The sequence below is a fragment of the Barbatula barbatula genome, assembly GCF_947034865.1.
Source record: "Barbatula barbatula genome assembly, chromosome: 4".
NCBI classification, from domain to species: domain Eukaryota; kingdom Metazoa; phylum Chordata; class Actinopteri; order Cypriniformes; family Nemacheilidae; genus Barbatula; species Barbatula barbatula.
Window position 1 is genome coordinate 2,422,300 of NC_136768.1, and position 23,357 is coordinate 2,445,656.

The following is a 23,357-nucleotide window of genomic DNA, read 5'->3' on the forward strand; positions in this document are numbered from 1 at the left end:
AAACATGGCTGTTCCATATACGGAACGGTGACAAGTGAAAGGACATTAACAAATCTAAGCACACTCTTCGTAAAAAAGAAACAATTACTCTTCCTGAATAAATTATTTGAAAAAACACCAAAAAGAATTGTATTCTAGAGTCTTAGACCTTTCCAAAAATATATAGTTTGTCATGATTCGAGAAATTCCATGCACAATATTGAAGCAAACTCAGGTGTTCCATGTATGGAACAGTGACAGTTAACGGGTTAAAGGTGTAGTATACGCAAAAATGAAAATACTGTCATTAACTCACCCTCAATATCTTGTGTTCAACAGAATAGGGTAGTGATGGATGTCCCAGAACTGAAAATTGCTGACATTATTCCAAATATTGTTAATTATATGCTACAGAACACTATACAGGTTTAGAACCACTTGACGGTGACAATTATATTTTGTGAACTATCCCTTTAATGAATGGACACTATTAAATTAATCTATGCTGGGATATTTTAACCCATGGTTTGGTCAGATATACAACTAAAAGTAAATGTGCATGAAAGGTGCTTCACAGCGATGCCATAGAACCATTTTCTGTTTTACCAAGACCAATGTCTTTCTTACCTTATTATAACAAATTTCACAGCAAAGAACCTTTTGTGAAACAACGGATGTTAAAGTTCTTTATGGTCCCTAAACTGTTGTACACCTGAAGCACCTTTATTTGACATTTTCTAGGATTTGGAGAACAAAAAGTTGGGTTTCACAATATTTATCCCAAACATCGGATGAGACGACACACATTTCTAAAGGGATAATTGAAGAGAATACCATGAGGGTAAGTAAATGACGACAGGATTTTAAGCGCTCAAAGACAAACTAAAGGTAAGCATTTGTAAAAAGAATTCCCCGTAAATTGTAAACACCGTTGCGCCACAAAACGTCGCTATGTTTGTTTGAGCATGTCTACAAATCTAATATGGTGACACGATTCAACCAATGACGCGAGTTGTAGGCGAGGTTATCGGTTTAACCACCCAACAGGGCCATTCAAGCAGCCTTATTCAGTTTGTTGCCCGTGCTGCAGAAATTCTCACGTCACCTTTAAGTAACAGAAGATGGAAGGGAAGCAATTTTCTCTGATTAGAATGATGGAAACCACATACTGTCAGATTAATGCGGGGGGAAAACACAGTAATGTTATTACTTGGTAGCGAGCTCCGTGCCACAGACACCAATCAAAAAAAAAAAAAAAATTTTGCAACAAAAAAAAATTAAGTATGCCAATAAAAACACTGCTCCAGAGCAGATCCATGAGTCACTGCACCCGTGTGAGAGTAGCACATTCCCATGATGCATCAGTCTCTGATTAGCTGCTCACCGCTGAAAACATGGTTTTAGGAAAAATCTAAGCCAGATGACTGATCACATCTTCTCCGAGCGAAGTAGCATATGCTCAATGCGGAGAGCAGATGAGTAACACCACGACAAGGCTATGCCACAACCACATGAAACCGTACTAAAAGCCGTGACGCAACGTATTCTCTCAAACAAACATCCCAGAGACTTGCAACGTCAACTGGGATTATTAAAAATAATGAGATTATGTGGATGACGCTTATCTAAAGCAACAGCGCATTACATTTGATTTTCTTATTGGTGTGCGTTTTCCCTGGGGTTCAAACCCATGACATTTAAAGCTACATGATTTTTATCCATTGCTTAGTAAAATTCTGTCGATCATGGTCACAGAATACTTCCAAAACCACAGGGAAATCAAAACTAGAGTTCTGTGGCTTTTAGTCTGTCTGTAAGCTTTAAGGTCACCCGAATGCTAATGTACACCCACAATTTAACTAAACACATTTATATATTCAATCGGCAATCCCAGCAAAAGAGCCGATAGCTTATTTTGTACTCAGTCTTATTGTGAATGATTCATGTGTGCACTTTATTCCAATTTTTTTTATCTTTGTCCATTTAACCCTTTCATTAAAAATGCAAAAACTTCTTTTCAACTTTCTTTTATCTTGGTAAATTTCCAAATGTTTTGTAAAGGCTTCGAATTCTTGTTTTCAGCTTGATCTACAATTTACAATCCGTACACTGAACAAAAAAGCAATAAAAAAGTGCTTAAAAATATTTTTGCAATTTTCTTTGACATAAGATGTTTAGTCTTGTTTTATTACGATTCAAGTTTGTTTATAAACAATAAAACATTGGCAGATATCCTTTTATTTTCACTAAGAATTTTTTTATATTTGTAAAAGAAAAGACGAAATGCTTGGTAAAGATTATCATGCAGTGTAATTTTTTAGTAAGATAGGACAGTTTCAAACACTGTTTGGATAACTTTGGTGTATTTTCAATCTAATAATGTTACAGATTGCAGCTTTAAGAATTGCACTATATGGACAAAAGTATCGAGACATCCACTTCAAATAAACACGTTTATCTATTCCAGGAATTCCAATCAAAACAAATATTAATTCAACACCATTTCAAAAAACTTCGTTGCAACAAAGATAAAACAGTTTTAGAAGGGTATTGCTGTCCTGAAATAACAGTGTACAAGTCATTGATGGGTTTGGGTGATGGAATAAACTGTTGCAATAAAAACAGAAGACGACAATTATTTATGATGCCTTAAGATTTGTGCTCACAGAAACGACTAAAGTTGTCAACTCCGTTCATTAGAATGGGCATCACAATACCTAAATCCATAGGCTATAGTTCATTTTCATGCAATTAGTTATCTCTCCAAAAACACTTGTGTACCAATAAAAAAAAACTAGAAACACAAAAACACAACAACCCTCTACAAATCTATTTGATACTCTGTTATGAATGCTTCATGAACTGCCCACTCATTTAACAATGAGCCTCTGCAGATTCCCCAACGCCTGACAGCTCAGAGCGAGAGAGCGAAAGAGAGTGAGCAAGAGAGGGAGAGAGAGAGAGAGAGAGAGAGAGAGAGCAAGAGATGGAGAGAGAGAGAGAGAGAGAGAGCAAGAGATGGAGAGAGAGAGAGAGCAAGAGATGGAGAGAGAGAGAGAGAGAGAGAGCAAGAGAGAGAGAGAGACTTAGTCAAACCATTGACCTTGATACAAACGCAGCATCAGTGAGAAATAATGATGTACAAACTCACTCAAATATGAATGAGCCAAACAAACCCACAGTAGTGTCTTATGAAAAATAAATCTCACAACACAACGCCCGACTGAATAAATGTCCATTGTCCATTGCAATAATACATATTACTCACAGCTTTATATAAATTGCCAAGATGACATATCATTCGTTGTGTGATTATATAGCCGCTTTAAAACCTAAGATGAAAACTGTCTCGCTGATGCGTGATGAAAAAGGAGTTGAAATGCTCATGAGCAGATCCCAAAAATCTTTCAAAAAAAAATTTTCTCAGAAAAATACATAGTTATTTTTACGTCTTTCATACAATTAATTTTGTAGACTTTACAGATACACAGCAAAAGTTTTTTATTGTTATTTTAACCATAACTTTCCTAGCTGTGCAAAATTATAAGTGTTCATTTGGTCAGATTTTGACACGGGCATCATTAGCACTGAACGCATTCACCTGTTTCTCATAAGCGAGCAATGCGGGTCATGTTTTAAACTCACTGTGTGTCTTGTGGATCTGTGCTTTTCCTCAATCCCCACTGTCACAGCTAACACCCAAAACTGCCTCCTCGACCCGCTTAATCTCCCCGACAGCTCAAGCATGACATCTTCCCTTCAGCTCACCTTCCTGACATTGTCAACCCATACTTCTCATTACTCTGAAGTTCCAAATGTTAAAACACGCTGCACTTTCTCTCCTGGTCCCATTTCTAGAAAAAATGTCTCTACTCTGACCTTTTCTGGCAGCTGCTATGGTCCTGTGTACCACCGTGCATCCACAACAGGCTGTAAAAGCTGCTTATTTTGCTAGCAAACGGCTTGCTGTTCCACATTGTTCCAGTGAGCGACGTGCAGGCCCTGTTCCCAGGCCCGGGCACTTGGCAGGCAGGTTGGCAACTTGCTGCCCGTTTCCAGAGCCTTTCTGATCAACATCATCTCTTTGGCTGGAGAACAGAGCCGCCGGGACCCGCTGCTTTCACACTCCGTTAGCCATGAACCCAGAGAATGTCCAACACTCATATTCCAGGACCGTCTGCAGAGACTCTTCTGGAGTCATCCGGCCTTGAAAGGTAGTGAGGACAGTTTCAACGGGGCAGAGGCTAAATTGTTGAAACCAGTAGATTCGTTTACTTCTGTTTTGAAAAACACTGTCGCATATCAAACTAGCAATGCTAATGTTCTGGAACAATGCTGACAAGATTCTGAATAATTCTAGAGTGTAATGAGCACGCTGACAAAATATGTAAAACTGAGTGTCAATTTCCTTTAATTCAACCGGGTATAGACAAGTTGTGACGGATAGACCGACCATGATTTGAATACAAAGCAGCCAAATGTTGTCTATGCATCTAATGTCCATTTTGAATCTATTTATACGCAACTATACATCCATATGCATGTATTTGTCCACGCTGCTATGGTCTTAACTGTCTATGCATCTATATATTTATTTCACTACATTGAAAAGAACCCAAAGGTTGACTAAAGCGATTTACAGAGCAATATAATCGACACAAAGATTAAACTACAAATTATTTTAATTCAAGGGTTCAGGTTCAAAGTTCTAATAAAATTACCCAGAATAAGTTCAATCATTTTTAATGCCATAGATAAAATATGAGATTTAAGCTTGTATTTAAAAATAGAGAGAGATGACAGTGTTCAAATTTGTACTGGTAGGATATTCCATAGTTTAGGGCTTGCTATCGCAAATGCTCGGTCATCGTTTATCAAAAGTTAGTCTCTGAACTTTTGATCATCTTTTGTGATTGCGGTCCAGAGGTGGCTCGCATGAGCTCAGCTTTAGCCACTATAAATAACCTTTTCAGCAACAAACAAGCACATTTTGCCACAAAACTTTCAGAGATAGACAAGAGGTTATAGAATCATTTTGATCAACAACCAATTTTGACAAAATATAGATTTGATCTATTTTTCGATATTCCGACATCCGATGGGATGTTTCCATGCAAGTGTTGGGTAAGTTACTCTGAAAAAGTAATCCATTACTAGTTAATAATTACATATTTAATAGTGTGATAAGATTACTGTACAAATGAATCCGTCCAAAAAGTATTTGTTTACGTTTTACTAATTACCTTGAATATTCTGTATCAACCTTGATTAGTTAAGTGATTCAAGGATAGATATAAAACTGGTCTTAATTTATACAAATACATTTTAAAACTACATATAGTATTAATAACTGACCAAAGTATTACAAATTATACATTAAAGCATGCATTTTAAAGTTAGACTTTGAATTGAGACTTTTGATGTCCATTCCATGATTGTATATATTAAACTGTATTTAATTTAAATACAAATTAATCGCTTACTTTAAGGCAAAGGATTTAAATTACAGTAAGGTTGCACTGATGATTTTGAACCAAGACCAAGACGCACCACATGTGGCTTTTAAAGGATTGGCCTTATAGAGGTGCTCTCTCCTATGACGCAGAAGTGCCATTTCCACACGGAACAGGTGGATAAGCTCATTTCCAGACACCCTGACTGACAAAAAACTATAGCTTTGATCCTCCATCAGAACTCTTACACAAGGACTGACGCAGATGTCTGGCTGGCCGACTAATGGCTTAACATTTCAAAGGGTTCCAACCTCAAGAGAACTGCATAAATGAGATGATCTAGTTGTAAATCTTCAGGTAGCATCTAGAGAGCATTTATTACTAAACTAATACATTCTTCTCAAAGAGGGATTTAATGCCTAAAATTACCAAGCTATCTGGGATCTTAAAATGACTTCACATCGTGTCACTCTTGCTAGTCTTATTTATATTCAATATTTCCCTTCAAGACTACTTTTAATTAAGTAGAAAACCACCAGAGTGTCAAAATTACTGCCAAGAGAAAGGACACGAGAGGATCTTGGAGGAAGATCAATATTCAAACGCAAAACGAATTTGACTGGACTGTGAACTTCTCTTCAAATGGGAAAAGAAATGGAATATGAAAGATGACCCGCCATAAAAACCGATATCCCACAATGCCATCCGTCAGAGCCGAGGGAATAATGACAACGCTTAATGAAAGCTGAAGCCGGATTCAGCAGAGGTTTATATCAGCACAGAAGAAACCTGACAGCTGTCTGTATGCTGACTCATCAGCTGTGCGCTACTTAAGCGCTGTTGTCCGCGTGAGAAACGATTGATTCCTCCGAGCTAATGTTGAACACAGTTTGTGGCCTGCAGGTAATGAGACAAACCGGAAATCCATTTTTATGTACCGCCAGACCCCATGATGGCACATAATGACCAACTTCGGAAAAGCGAAGATATGTCTTAAGGCCATTTACATACAACAAAGGTCAGGAAGAGAGGAAGAGAATTGTTGATTTAAAGACTATGGTCAACCAAATTGCAAGAAATGCAATATAATATACATAAGCATGTATTCAGAGGTGTATAAAGACCTTACATAATGAAGCATTATGTTTTTATTACCTTAAGATTAGCTATTTCTATATACATACCGGGGGTCCCCTGCATGTAATTCGCCATGTTTCTACAGTAGCCCTAAACGGACAAACTGCTCTACAGAGTGCGTTTCGTAAATACTTTATCTCCTTCAGCAAAGAAGCGAAGCGTATTTCAGGGATGACGTATTTCTGTAGGCTATGCATTTTTCCAATAGACTTTTGGAAGATCGAGGAAAAACAAAATCAAGCTCTGTGATTAAAACAACAAAATCAAACAAACAAACCTATCAAGAAATTCTATACAAATGAACACAACATTTGTTACTTTTGAAGCCGAAATACAATAGGCAAGTAAAAAGCTAACACGATGCTATGAACATACTACACTAACGGTCGCTCGATCTCAACGTCACCACCACCAAGCCTCCCACAACTCTTTCAAACTGTATTAGAAATGTGTTCCCTGGTTAGTAATTGCTCCGTGAATGAATCCGCGTCTTCTTTTGAGATGTGTGCCTATTTTGCATTATTTGTGAGCTTTATATGCGCGATGACGTCTAACGTCCCCACAAAGAAAGTTTTAGCAACTTGTTATTTTTTAAAGCCTTATTGCGTCTTAAAAACTGTGGTAGCTAACAAGCGGCTTATAATTGGTGCGTTTTATGTCATAGAATAAAACGTGAAAATATTTAGCGGTTTCGGGCGATTTACCGAAAAGCCATTAAAAAAAAGCCATATCCTTTAGAGCGAAGGAACCTGAAGTCATAAAATGCTAACTCGTTTCCGTGTTTTGCATACAAAAATACGTCATTTCTGAGACTCCCTAAAGTACAATATAACACACAGACCCTCTAAAAACAAAAACATCATTATCAGATTTTCTCCACCCGGGCAAACCAAATTATCTGACTGCAACCTCATAATGCAAACCCATAAATCCACCCAGTCACAACAATGCTGAGGTTAATCACCACAGTTGGCGAAAAACACCTTCCTTCAGTCTCTTGTCATTATACAGGTTGAGATAAGGTGTTTCTGAGCAATGAGTCTACTGGGTCTTGTATAAAAGGTCTATATTTCATTTTGGAGCAGTATGTAAAGTCACTGGCCTCTAAAATAAACTGTCAATCCACGACAACCTCCATCATGATGCAGCGAGCATAAATGTTTTCTCCTTTTTTGGGTTTGGGCCATCCTGCCGCACCCTGCCTTTCGAGGAATGAAACATCAAAATGCCCCTTCATCTCGTACACCACCTCCCACCTCCTCAATCCTTTCTAATGCCATCAGAACATAGGGCTTCAAAAAAATTGATCCATGTCGCTCGGACTATTTCCATTTCAATCTATTTTTACACCTCGTGGAAGGAAGGTCATTTGCACCAGGGAACGGTTCATGTGTTTTGCGGCGAGTGATGATAAATTGAAAGTCTGCGGTGAATAACGATGAAAAGTATTTGATAAGTTACCATTCTATTCACATTCACGCTACGTACAGCTGTCAGGCTGAATCACGGCTGAGTGTTTTCCACACAGTCAGATGTGGCACAAGCTGATTTAATCTGCGCTTAAAAATAAACATCTGTGAATCAAAATCAGCTTCTACATCAAGAGTTGCATTGGAATTTGAAATCACTTTGGGTGCCGACGCAGGAAATAACATCATCAGTGTGTACACCAAGGTCAATGGCATTTTTAAATGGAATATAAATAAACAAGTTTTAAAAAATGATGGATGTGTGCGTGTACGAAGCTTGTATGGGCACAAAGACCTGTTAAAAATATAGAAAAACAGTTCCCTTTACGCAGAACGCAATGTATGAATTTGAATTGCTTGAGAATAATATTAATCAAACTTTCCTTTTTGACTCTACAAAATTTATTTTTTTAAGGTATTGAATAATTTAGATAACACTTTTATACATCGCTGGTGTCATTCCAAACCTTTATCTTCCGCAGAACCCACAAAATATATTTTAAAGAATGAGAGTACAACTTCAGACCCTATTGCCAAACACCGGGAAATTTCTCAAAATATCCAGTCATGATGGCATCCAATCAAATCCGGTATAGACCACTTTGGATGACGTTATCAATGCTCTTTTGATTTTGATCCAGAAGAACTTCCTGCTTTCAAGAGTTACAACAAAATACAACCAACACAATATTCATAATGTTAAACAAATATCTTCAAGATTGAATTATATGTATTGTACAAAAATAAACAAAAACTGAAACGTGCTTCTTGAACAGTGTTTACATCTTGCAAAGTGGTCTACATACCTTAAAGACTTAAGTAGCATCTGCATCTGTAAATAAACATCAAGATAAACATACGGTTGCCTCCCAAAAATTGACACTTATTTGCTATTAACAGTTTCAGCCATTTTAAAGCAACACTGAGATATTTTAAGGTCGAAAAACGACAGATTATTTTGGTGCCAGAACAACTCTTAATTGGACGAATTCAACTGTCGCTGCTACCCGAGCAGCCTACTAGCGGCTAAAACCACACTGCAAATTCTGTGTTCGGCTCGGTACACACAGCCCCGCCCATCCCCTGCCTGCGGAGGTGATCGATATGGTTTCCAAACGACATTTCTGCATTCACCGGGTCCATCATCTTAGAAAACAAATTCACATGTAAAGCGCTGCCCACGAGGAAGCTTATACAGTGATATTTACGACACTTGTAACCAACAATTGCACTTATCAACCACATGGGGAATCAGTTCTAAAGTGCTGCTTAAAAATCACAGCCACCAAAAACCAAGTGATTGACAGAAAGAAGAATTTCCATGACATCTTTCTTGTGATGAGACATTTTACATGGCACTGGTATACAGATGTATTCATTTGCATTGCAGTAGATTAAATATTCAACTCTGTCTGCTGTAAACAAATATAGTCCCTGACGCCGGCGTTCATCACGTTTACTACAGACAAACAAGGTCCAAATTTCTTTTTCTACAGCTTATTGATAGTGTGCATCTTAATAGTAAAATATTTGTAATTTCTTTAAATATACCCTAAAACCAAGTTTAGGTTGTGACCTCATACGTCAAAAATAGATGATATTGCATATGTTTACTTCAGTAAATGGACAAGCATATGGGGAATGGATGTATGGAATATTGTTTTTATTAAATGACTATCCGCTTATAAGAGATGCTGCTCTCCCACAGCAGTCACTTAATAAACATCACGTCAACTGACAAGAACATCAAAGTATATATGCCTGCAAAAAAAAAACATGTTATAATTCTCCCTGTTCGAGAGCGGGTCTCCCCAAAGAATTCAGAGGTAATTGAAACCAAGATAGCCGTGAAGGGACTTTTTGGGCAACAAACTACTATTTAGCCTTAAAGCAGTTTGGCCAATTGTGAACTGAATCTACATTGGTGCATTTATTGGAGGCAATAACTTTGAGTGCATTAAAATGAATAATGAAAACATTGAGGCATAAATAAAAAAATGGGGGTTATTGATTTGCTCCACAGGTCCAGTTTTTGAGGCGAGATTAACTCTGTCATAATTCTGTAGTCCGAACATTTAAGGTACCACTGAAGTACAAGGTCAACAACAAGTCAAACATGTTAAATCACAGCCCGACAATTCTAGTGAAGTAAACAACTTGCATCTCTCGAACACGCAGAAACGGCAGCAATACACAGTTAAACCTAATGCCCGGTCAAACATTTTTAGGGTGTGACAAGCATATTCTAAAACTAGGATCCGAACTTTATTCAATCTGCATAGTTGTTACATAACTTTACATTAACATACATTTATCAGACACTTCATCCAAAATATCTTATCTATCTTATCCAATCTTTGTGATAAATTGGTTCACAAAGACCACTTAGCAGGTCTTAAGGAAATGTACTTCAGAAAGAGAAAGCTGTCTAAGGAAATTGCTTAGTGCCCTGGTTTGCTTTGTTTTTATTAATTGAATGGCAGTTTCAACAATTAGCGTGAAAAAAACACTATTAAAAAAAGACGATCACAAATTTCTATATTTTGTTCATTTATTCATCATTTACAATCACGACCTGCTGTTATTATCCACAGTACGCTACTTGTCAATGCAATACATCAACAGATGGCTTTGTGTCATGTGTTTGAAACTAGGACGTGGGCTTTAAAAAAACATCTGAACAACAGAAACCTAATAAAAACGTGACATTTATTGCGCCTGTGTGGGAAAGTTAGCCACTAATGAATCTGGGACTGAAGCCTCTCTGGACTGTGAACACCTTTTTTTTATATTACTGAGCATCTTCTAATCTTAACTTATTTAATGAGCAACTATACGCCGCGCTGGTAATTAGCCTGTTTTCTACGTCTAACTCCTTGAACATGAAATCACAGAGCAGGGGCCACACACAGTGTTGAGGATAAAACACACACTCACGCAGTCGCAGGCGCACACGCAGTCGCACGCGCAGTCGCACGCGCAGTCGCAGGCGCACACGCACACGCAGGCGCACACGCGCACACACACACAGACACGCGCACACAGTCACACACACACACTCACGGTCACACACACACTCACAGTCACACACACACTCACAGTCACACACACACTCACAGTCACACACACACTCACAGTCACACACACACTCACAGTCACACACACACTCACAGTCACACACACACTCACAGTCACAGTCACACTCACACTCACAGTCACACACACACACACACACGCACACACACACACACACACACACACACACACACACACTCACAGTCACACTCACACACACAGTCACAGTCACACACACACACACAGTCACACACACACACACAGTCACACACACACTCACAGTCACACACACACACTCAGTCACACACACACACACACACACACAGTCACACACACACACACACACAAAGTCACACACACGCACACACACAGTCACACACACACACACACACACACACACACACACACACACACACACACAGTCACACACACGCTGTCTGATTACTGCTGATTAGGCTCTAATTGGAGTTCTCCAAAACAAGATGACCTCTGCTTTGTTTACTGATGGGATTAATCGTGGCCCAGCAGAATTAAAAATCCCAGCTGAATTCATTCTTTCCTCATTAGACTAAAGCTTTTTAAGATGCCGGCCGCGTTTCAGAGTCCCCAGCGATCCAGATTAAAGTTCAGCGTTGTTTTCAATTGATGAGCAAACGTTCAGAAATCCACTGGGAGAACTGAGGATGGACCTCGAGACAACACGCAAGACATCAGAAGAGCTATAAAAGAAATGAGAACTCATGAAATATTCCGGGGTCATTTCCATCCCGTGGCCATCATTACCACATTTCTTGTTGTCACTTGCGATATAAATAAATGAAGGACGGCGGTATTAGCCTCAGACGACAAGCCCATAGACCACTCAAGCCGGATGACAAATACTGCAGGAAAAGATCTTTGTTAAAGAACTTAATACATTTCTCGATTTTCAAAGGCTTGAACCAAAACAAACACCTCTTGTGAACTGCAACACTATTTAAAGCAGAAATATTTAGAAATAAAAAAGGTGCTTAATGAGGGAATGACCTTTGAGGACAGCTTGTGCTGTTCAATTACAAATGAGACTTAGTTTAAATTTAGCCGTTAGCATTTAAAATTTTTATATTCATTGTCTTATTTTCTTTTTTATAATTTAGTTTTATTTATTGTACTAGTCTCAGATTTGCCATTATTTGAATAGATTTTTTTGTTTTTGTTAATCATTTCAGTCTCAGCTTTGCTATCATTTATTTTAACGATTTTTACATTCGCTATGACAATCAGAGGATGATGTCCCTTTTCATTGCCCCTTACTGCCCTTTCCTCAACCCCATTGAGTTTTCTCAGCCTGGAGATGGAAGGTTTTTGACCATCGTCCACTGGACCAAATGTCCCTCCTGGATGCAATGGATGCTGCATGCCAAGACATCACAGCTGAACACTGCCATGGGTGGATAAGGCATACCAAAAGATTCTTCCCAAGGTGCCTTGCCAGAGAAGATATCAGATGTGACATGGATGAGAACATGTGGCCAAATGCAGGAGATTACCGTCGATTACTATTTTTTTATGCTTCGGTGGGTTTTTTTGTTTTTCTATTCACATAATACAGTAAATCTTGCATATTTAGTATTCTTGCGTTCTTGTTTTCTTGTTTTTCTAATGCAAAAAAACTATTAATGGCTTTAGTACATCCAACATTTCCAATGATAGACATTTCGATTTCAAATGGTCAGACTTTTTCTATAATATTTGGTCAAAAGTTTTACGTTACTATATAATAAACCTCCCTTCAACCCCGTTCCTGATGTTGGGTGTTTGGCGCAGGTCTGTTGTCAGGGTTAAAACCACAGATGGTCACAGAGACTCTATAAGTGAGCTGTCCTCACCCTGAGGAAATGCAGCTCTAACTCTTGTGAAGGCTTCTCTATAGGGATACGCTGTCCCTCAGCATGAGGCATGGATTTAATCACTTAACCTGTCAGTGCACATGAGTAGTAAATAAAAACCCCTCCTCCCTCAAGACCTCTCGGAGAACACACACGCAGGAACATATTTCCATTAACGCTGACAGCCGTTCTTAAAGGTTTAATTTCACTTCCCTCAACTAGCGAGAACACCGTGACCTAACAGCCAGAGAGACTTTATTAACACGTGGCTAATGGTCCGATGCAACGCGGCATCTTTATTTCAGAACATCAGCATTAAGAAGAAGATAAACAAACTCCAAATGTGACGCGACAGTTAATTATGAGGTTGCAGCTGCTGTGCAGATTTGCATTAATATTACAGTTAGTGGCAAAGACCCCATCGGTTTGGAGAACGGAGGCCAACGTGCCGATTGCAGGGTAGAGTGCGGATCTTGACAAGCGGCGGCCCCACGCGGAGATCCGTTTCACGAGACAACATATCATTAACCACCTCAGCTTTAAAACAATCAAACCACAAATCAAGGGTGATGTAGAAAATGCGTTACATTCCCAGATAGCAAATAGTAATTGAAACTATGTTAAATCAACATCCCGCTATCAACGATAAATTCATTGAATCGACGTCGAACTCTGATGTTGATTCTTCATCATGTTGCACCCTCTATTATCATTGAAACAACGTTTAAATCATACCTAGAGATCAACAGAATTTCAATGGTATTTCGATTACAATGGATATTGAAACAATGTTGAAATCCCAGCATATCAACAAAACTTCAATGGTGTTTTAATATACCACAGGTTTAATCTGAAGGTCTGTAATTCTAGTATAATATTAAAAACATTATTATTAGGCTATAATCCTGCTTTATCGACAGCCAGGATTTAGAAAAGAGAAATTATACCTTTAGGCTGTAACCTAGACTAGCACAAATGACACCACACGCATACTTTAAAAATTAAACAATCATTTTTATTGTATTTCTTTTTTTTACGTGCTAGAACTCCTGCTGCGTCTGTCTTCCAGCTCCTCCAGCTCGGTCTGGGGCGTAGCGCAGCCACTTCTGTCCTGCTTGAGGGAAGTCATAGGTGTTTGCCGTTGTAAGACATTGAGTCAAGGCATCTAGAATACAAGTTAAAGTATGCTATGATTTAATCAATGATTTGTTCAATCAAGCTGTCGTCAAGGATTGGGCACGAACATGGCACGAACACAGTAGCCTACACAAAGTCAAATACACACACACGCTACACACACTGGGTGCATGGAGGAATATGCATAAATCTCACCGCAAAAAACAGGCTAATAATAAGGCTGTGTCTTTAAAATTTAATGAGGCATTTTAATTGTTTCTAAATGAAGTATGTGGTGCTAATGCTGCGTTCCAGGCAACCTGTAACTCCTGTTTTTACAACTCGTAACTGGGAGTACATCAATAGTACGTGTTCGCGGGTGGGAAGTCACGGGATTGACTGCCGTTCCAGTGCACTTTCATGGGTATAAGGTTGGAAAAACACGGGTTACAGGTTGCCTGGAACGCAGCATTATGCTCCCCCTTGACGCCAGGCCTGGTTGTCAGGCGCTGTGCGCGCGGTTCCCCGCATTCAGAAAGGGTGCAGAAGATCATCAAAAATCGTGATAATCACACAAGCACTAGTATAAAACTACTGTTATCATTTCTGAAAACAAACACATGGAGTTGTGTAAAACATCGCAGCCCTGCTCGAGGATTCATATTTTGGATTTGTAGGCTATTACGAGATGGTCTAATCTGCATTTCCAGTTAACGTTACAACTCGAGACAGCATTGAATAAAGTAAAGGTAAACCATGTCTTTTGTGTAATTCTGGCCCACCGCAGTCACTGCTGTGGGTAGCGCGCGCTAGCTAGCGTTGGTTCCGCCGGTGCTCTCCGGCGGTCAGAAGAAATAGCGGTGCTGTGTTAATATAGATTTTTTGAGCTAGCTGTCACAAAAATAGACTGGACTAATGAGGTTTTGCTAACTTTATAACCTAGAAGAGATCAAGTACTTTTGGCAGATTTTGACACATTGGTAAAACAAAAATCTATTTCAGTGACTGCAGCACTGCGTCGGTTACTTCATTAACCATCATGTTTTTGATTTGGTACAATTCATTCATAACATTAAGAACATTAAGCAAGCTTACCTGTACGCTTTTGCCAAGGTCCAGAAATGAGCTGTGTCCGGATGTTGTTGATCTCCCGGTCAACCAAAAATCGATGGATTTTCAATCATATTTCCCGGTCAACTATATGTTGATGACTCTTCAACAACAGCGTCGTTTCCCGGTCAACTATAAATCAATGACTTTTCAACACATCCAGCGATCGCCCGGTAAACCAAATATCAATGCTTAATCAATCATACAGATAAGTATAGATCAATTTGTTCCAATATCATTGGCATCAACATTAATAATTTTCATCAATATGGTAATGGTGATTCAACATTTATTTTGCATTGAAATTTCAACATCAACCATATGATGATTCAGATGGAAAAACAATGTTTATTCAATGTTGGCTTGCTGTCTGGGTTTAGGACAAATGGTTTGCATTTGTATGCTTTAAAACTGTTCACTGTACCTTAACAATAGTCTCAACGAATTTAGTTTGATTGTGCCTGTTGGATTAAAAGAGCACCCCAACAGCCTTTTGCATTCCTGAATTAGCTTTTCTAGAACAAACACCCCAGGTAAAAAAGTGCCTGAAAATACACTAAATAAATTAAACTTATTACAAAATATTTTCAAACATTACATTTGTACTTGATGTACTTAAAATTTCGTTTTCAGTAATTCATGTACTAATTCAAGGCGTCTCAAGATCTAAGTGTACTCAACTGTACCATTTTAAGTTTATTTTAAAAACCATTAGAGACTCATTTTTGTATTTTAAATAGAAAATTGTGTGTTAAAATAAAGCACTTAATACATTTATAATGCACTTTTTTTCACTTGGGAGCATTAAATTTGACCACTAATGAGTCAATAGCATTCTGTCTTGCACTTCATTGATCTAAATCCTTACAACAACAATGATTGTGCAGGGACTTTAGTTTTACATAAAACCATCCAGGAGAAATCACCCTTAGCATCTTTGAAATGAGTTTCTGGGTTATATCTGTCCCACGGTACATTTTAAACTATGCCATTAAGAAATGAATATGCTTGTGTTGTACTTTGGTATTGTTCACGACTTTAATTAATATGTTAAAGTATGTTCAGAGTATTTTTCATTCTAACTAGAAGTGCAGAGCTTGGCAAATCCATGACAACATGTACTCAAACCAAATCACTCGATTAAAAGTGAAAATATTTGAAAGACACCTACATATTCATGTTTTAAAAATGTCTTGCAGAACTGTGAATAAGTGTTTCCAAAACAATTTTGCCCAAAATCAAATTATTTGTTAGCGAAATTGCAGCCGGCAACCATTGACCAATGTCTAGTACTTGAAGGATTTCAAACATTCAGATCTTATAAAACACATACCAATGCAAAACTAATTCTGACCGACAAACAGACATGCGGCTCATTTAACTGTGACTTTTGCATGCCAAAATGATGGGTGACACTGTATTAAGTGCAACCGTTAATTTTCATTAAATGCGTTGTTCAAAAGAAAGCAATTTAAAAATATACACGTTACGACATCCAAGATTATCACCTGTTTGCTCTCAAACCTAACTTGCAACCGCACACATTCATGTTGATTTTGTTATATAATTTAGTGCCTTAATAATGACTTGTGTTGAAATGTGCAGTTCAAGGCTTAATTGCTGAAACTGAAGCCAATAATTGTGTGTTTGAATATTTTGGGGCCGCAGCGGTACAAGCGCAGCGTTACGGTGCTCATTAGATGCCCGGCATGACATTAATCTCCATTTAGAGGGCCGGTGAGACAAATGAACTGGATCTTCAGACTTCAGTAAAACAATGCACAAAAACAACACTAAGCAATATCCAAGAAATGAAAATGTAACATCTCCAGAGTGTTTTTCTATTAGTTCACTTGGTGTTCTGTTTATGCATACTTGTGTTTTCATCAATTGTGAATAGTAAAGTGTGTTCTGGAAGTGCGGACGTGTTCTCACAAATGTAATTCATGCTCAATCAACATAATTACAGTACAACCGTGACTACTTCCTACGTGCATTAGGCTGTTGTTTCTCTGTGGTCCCTACCTGTTAGGAGCATCTGCAAAGTTTGATTGTAAACAAAAGCTATTTGATGTCGAAATGCATCAGGGTCTTTAAAAAAGCGGCCAATGCTTCTCTTATAGCAGGGTATTTTTAAACCACAATTAAAATACCATGTTCTTGCAACGGCCTTATTTAACTGCTGACATTTCAAGGAAAGCATGTTTCTGTGGGATGTACATGTAGAGTGCGCCTCTGGAATGATCTCTTCGCGTGGCCCATATCTGACAAAAGCTCAATTCACCGATGGTAACGAGAGGAAACCGAACAAAACCAGATTGAATTATTGCTACATCGGAAAACAATGGTTTTCTATTCCCATTTCTGACAGGATAAGTATCCCAGCGTGAATCTGGGCCAGATGCCCACTGTACCCAAGCTCATTTGGAAATTTGCACACCGTATTAGCGCCGCAGCTGCGGTACACAGAGGTGATGTCTTCTGTCAAAAAGAGAAAACCTTACAAATCGGCCTGTAACACAATCATGATTTTTCATCTTTTTCATAAAAAATAGTGTCCTTTTGCTGTGTTCTTTTAGATCAACATTCATGACATTTTATCACGTTTCTTTGTACGGTAATCAAATCTAGCAGAATTTACATGAACAGTCAATTACCGGTACACTAGCGGACCCCCACAAATAAGCAATTTTCCAAGTAATGATATCAGCTATACCAAGAGAGCAGGAGACACACGGTTCATACCTCAAGACCACATGCGGCAAAAAACAACCCACAACGCATAATCTAACACCTGAATAGCTAGCACATGCAAATAAACTTTGTCACAGAGACTTTGTCATGGCCACACAGACAGTAACAGAGGTGGGATGCGGCTGGGGGGATTGGGAGTCACTAAGAAACAGGGCAAATACCGGCTTCAGGATCCATCATTGTGGCATAAATAGAGCGACCTAAGCATGCAATACTTTATCCTCACTTAAAATCATTGTTTGTTTTGTACCTTTAACCTGGCTTCAACAACAGCCCGACCCACAGGGAAAACCTCCGATGCTTCCTATACCCAATCCATCCCTGCTCATCACCAAGATACTTAATGTGTTTTCAGTGCATGCTGGGAAAACCCTCCAGCTCACGCGCTCACCCACCCACTCCAAACATCCATTATTTACATTTGCTTTACAGCTGAAATGAGGCAAGACTCGCAGGATTACGCTCCATGATCACCAGCTTATTTAAAAATAAACTCACGAGGCCTCATGCACATTACACACAACACATTGCGTATCTCCTGTGCAAATTCAAGGCATGTTCTTTGTTGTCTATCACGGCAGATATACATCACGTCATTTTCTCGGGTTGTGGTAAATGAGGCAGTCCACACCTCATGCTGTCTCTATGTGGAGAATCTTACTCTGGCCCCTGCTGTCACTGAATTATAAGTAACCAGAATGTGATTCTTCTCCGTGGGAAGGAAACAGGCTATGTATTACAGTCTTCGGCTATATTATTCAAAACTAGCTTTCCCAGCTGACATGGTGCGAGTACTATTTAAGGTTTGTATTGCAATTTGGCCAACACGCAACAGGCTTGTTGTGGGCATATTAACCCATTGTGCCATTGTGAATGGCCATTATTTGTAAAGCTAGTTATGTTTTAGAATGGCATAACATTATATTATGCTGTATGCAATGTGTATACCATCCACAGAATGCGTTTTTTGTAATGGAATACCCAGGTGAAACCAATTACTACATTTGCAGTAACGTATAGCTTACAATTTAAGAAATTAATTTGTAAAAAAGTTTTTGGGGAGAGACAGTTTGCTTAAGTTTACACATTGCAGCATAGACCCCTTCAGAACAATATATTGCGAAGTGGTCCATACATGAACTGTATATCCAGCAGCAATAAGTAAGGAGCTTTTCCATTTTCACTTTGATAACAGCATGCTAAAGATGAACACTTTCTCTACAACATTCCCAGCAATGGCTTAGCAGAACCTCAGCAGGGAGGTGGATTCAGCTCATGTGTGTTTTACTCTTCTCACTGCGAAGCATCGATAGCAGAGCTACTTTATCCAGCCTCTTTAATACTCCACGAAGGATGTCTTTCCCGCCACGCCTCGGCTTTGCTACGAATGATGATAATTACTTCATTTTGGATCCCGACTCTGAGCAGAAGATAAAGGAGAAAATTACACACTCCGAAAGCAGCGCTCTGGATGAATCTTAACGTTTTTCCCTCACACTGACGATAGACGGAGGAAGATGGGTAGTGAACAAGAAATGGATCTCTAGAGGAATTCTGGCATATTTCTGAATCCAGTACCCCTATGGTTTAATATGCGCCGGAGCTCAATCTCACACCCTGAGTACTGTTGATAAGCCTCGGCATGGTGGCATCAGACCCCAGAGAGGCGTTTGTGTAAGACCGGGGCACATGGCAGAAAATCGAATTTCTCTGTAGACAATGAGGTCCATTTGTACAGTCAAACCGGATGAAAAGAACGCATTCTGCAGTCATAGTTTCCCACAGATTCACGCATTGTTCTCCAAAGCCTGGAAAACATTTTTAATAGAGGCTAAGAAACTTGTTAAGGACCAATTTAATTAAATGACAAACCCGCCGCAAATGCTTTGCATTCATCTTTGGTAGTTTTTGTTTCTACGTTAACTTTCCTGTCCCTTATTGCGAAATACAGTCGCACACTTTGTGTGTGTATGTGTGCACCACATTATTCCTTCACAGAAAGTGGCCAGATAAAAGCCCATCGGCTGAAAATACGGCTGAAAAAATAAGGGTATTTTTGTGTTCTCTCAACAGCATTCCATCATTCTTTATAAACAACACTGAAGGTTCAACTGAGAAGTTTAAAACGGGTTATATCACGAGGAATTCAATTTTCCAAACCTTTTGAGAGAAGTGTGTTCATTGTACTATGGAAACGTACTTTAACTTTCAGAACTCAAAACTTCCTTCCCAAAAGGGAAAGAGCGTTTGCTGAAACCGAGCTGCATAAAGGCATCGATGCCAGGGGCACAAAGAACTGAAAAACAAACGCATATCCAAAGTGCTGCTGCCCAGCTAAAAAAATGTGCTGTTTAACTCTCAGGGCCAGAGAGAGGGTAGGCATGATAATAATATTGTGTTTTACTGTAATTTTATCATTTATCAGAAACATGTATCCAGAACTAAAAATGTAAGTCCTCTGGGAAAAATAATCTCAAACAATTCTGCACTCATGTACTCAGTTTAGGATTTTTTATTTATTTTATGCATGTTTTTTTTTTTATTTATTACCTTGAGCAAACAAACATTTTATTAAAATCAGTAAAAAGCTAAAATTTAACCAAAGCGTTGTTTCTCTCAATTTGTATTTCTGCACATGGATTTCTGGCACTTCAGAGCAGTGTCAAACAAATTTTGTGTTCGATTTGGATTTGGAATTGCCTTATAAAGATGCCTTTTATTGGGTCGTTTCACAAAACATGTACTTACATTTGCACTTAGTCTCATCTATCTGATGTCACATTAATGTCAGATTTAGATCTGTAAAAGGATTTCCACGAAGGGACACAATGTCTGATGCAATCTCCTGATGCATCAGATTGGAAGATCAAGTCAGTCACTTAAGAAAATTCATCTCGGTTGACAGCTGCCCAAAGAAATGCCAAAAAATATACATACAGCGAAACATTGATGATGACATGAATGCCATTTTTCTTTGGGGTTGTTCTGCAGTTGACTAGAAGACCAACAGCTTTGAAAAGGCTTGCTAGTGCTTGTTTGAGTCTTGACAAATTGCAAGGAAATCACTTTCATTTGAAATGACACAAATCCGTTCCTTTTACATGCTCTGCTGTTCATTCACACACACCTTGTGAAAACCTATCGCATTGTCACATTCTGCATTCAAGGTAAATTCACACACATACTCCTCACACAATAAAAGGCGAAAAACAAGTTGTGTGTGAGCGTAAAATACAACACCACAAAATGATGAGAGCAAGCGCCTGATTGTACAATTGCCAACACTATGGCTTCTTTAAATGCAGCTGTCCGGTTGAATTTCTGTTGCTGATGGATTAATGATAGCTAAACATGCTGTTTGAGAATCAGTGCGGTATAATTGCGGCTGCAACACAATCTGCTTTTAGACATGACGTTAATGGGCGAAGAGCCTCAGCCAACCTTTCATTTGCCTGTCAGCGTATAAAAGGTTCCCCGCGGAGCAGATCCCGCTCTAAAAACCAGTCAGTGTCACATGGGCGGCAGCCGGCGTTTCACCATTTTAACAGCCCTGTGACTCACAAATGATTCATATCTATCTCTCGCATGTTTTACCCAAGGCCTCAGTGAGTGTTGGTGTTATCTCCCACATTGCATAATGCAAGCGTCACCGTCTGTGTCGTAATCTCCATCGCTCACAAACGTCTTAATTGTGGTGTTGCTCCCGTTTAAAGAAACTCTAATTTTATTGCCATTGATTCTGACATAATGCTGTGGATCTTCAAGGGATTATTGCATTAAGAGGGACACGTAATTCAATTAAAAGGAGGAACGCAGAATGTCATAATCCCATTTGATATGCGATCAGACGCAACATTCTGGCCGCCTGCCCGTTAGCTATGAACTCTGCTGACTGCACTGACAAATGTGCTTTTATTTTCTTGAGGGAGCTGCATTTCAGGACATGATTTATGCCATCGTGTTCTCAGGAGAGGCCTTCGCGTGTGGTTTTCGGAAGGGGCACGGCATCGTCACCGAGCTCAAATCTTTGCCCATTGTTTGCAAGAACAATGGGATATTTTTAAACCAAACTTTAACAGGGGCACAAAAAAAGGTTTAATTTCCGGCAGCACTGCGAGATAAGATGAGCCCGACAGTCAATGATCGGTTAGGTGCGCGGAGCGTTAACTCTGCAGCGGAGCTAAATACAGAGGGAGAAGACAATTTCAAGAGGTTCCAATTTAGCAGCAGTATAGGATGCTCCGTATTGACCCGCATTACGGTAGTTTACCCAGAGTAAGACAAGGAGACAAATTGTATCCAAGAACATGGATTCTCCAAAGAGAGAGCGAAAGAGGCGCATGTACTGGTCCTGAGTTAACCTAGTAGAAGCTGTTTGGATCTCTGGTTTGTTCAATCTCTCAGTTTTAGCCTTGCAGCGGGATACAAACATTTCTCTGTGCGCAACGAGACATCCTTCAGTGACTGTAGATAATGATCTAGGTTAGCAGTCTTTCGGTCAACACCTAGACAAGATATGTGAGATTTAGCCTTGACACCAAACTTGTCTGGAAGATTGTTTAGGACTCAAATTTCCGGGCATGGGTCGTTTAGCTTTAATATTACTGCTATTGCGTTCACGCCCTCTGGAGCAGTGCAGAATATTTTAGAGAACACAAACAATAATCTGGTTGAGATTTATCAAATTCTACTTTTATTTTACACTATTTGGACTACCAAATAAAATTGGCGAAAACAAGTTCCATACGAATGTGCTACGCTTCTAAGTAACCAAATCAGCTGCCAAACATGACTTTGTAATGTAAAGATTTTACTTTTACATTCAATGTGTATTGCTTTGGTGACTTTTTTAGTGTACATTCCATGTGAACTAATTTCAACTTAATTTAAGGCGGCTTTTGAATTGAAAGTTTTCTTTAGTAAAATCGAATGTGCTTCACCAATTACAAAATAGAAATCTAGTTTAACCAATTTCAATTTAAGAAAATTCGTGTTGATTTTAAACTAACTTAAGTTACACCGAAACGGATTTAAATTCAGTTGTCTTGTCAAGTCAAAATTATTTGATTTAATTTGTGTAACAGTGTAGGACCACCACAACCATAGTAAAATTACTGTTACCCATAGTCTTTCGTAGCTTATGGTTTAAATTAACCAATTTCAACTTCATTTCACCAGTTATACGAAATCCAAATAAATTTACACAAAGTAATTTCACGATCATTTAAATTCAAGTGACAAGTAAAACCTAAAAAAAACGTAATTTCAATTCAAAAGCCGCTTTAAATTAAAGTTACATCAAATTTGTTACATCAAAACATCACTTGTATTTAAATATTAAATGGATTTAAAAGTTATGAAAGTTGAAATTGGTTGAACTAGATTAAGTCAGTAAA

General features: G+C 38.7%; 1 protein-coding gene across 2 annotated transcripts in view; it reads right to left on the bottom strand.

The window, feature by feature from the left end:
- The window catches only part of tnni4a (troponin I4a), a 138,613-nt gene that overhangs the window by 40,910 nt on the left and 74,346 nt on the right, over positions 1-23,357 (bottom strand). The window contains exon 1 of one of the 2 annotated variants that reach the window (XM_079454187.1): positions 3,625-3,806. The exons of the other annotated variant lie outside the window; for it this stretch is intronic. Coding sequence (XP_079310313.1) covers positions 3,625-3,726 — 102 coding nt within the window. The 5' untranslated portion in view covers positions 3,727-3,806. Of the gene's footprint in view, positions 1-3,624; positions 3,807-23,357 lie in introns of those variants that run through there. 2 annotated transcript variants of the gene reach the window in all.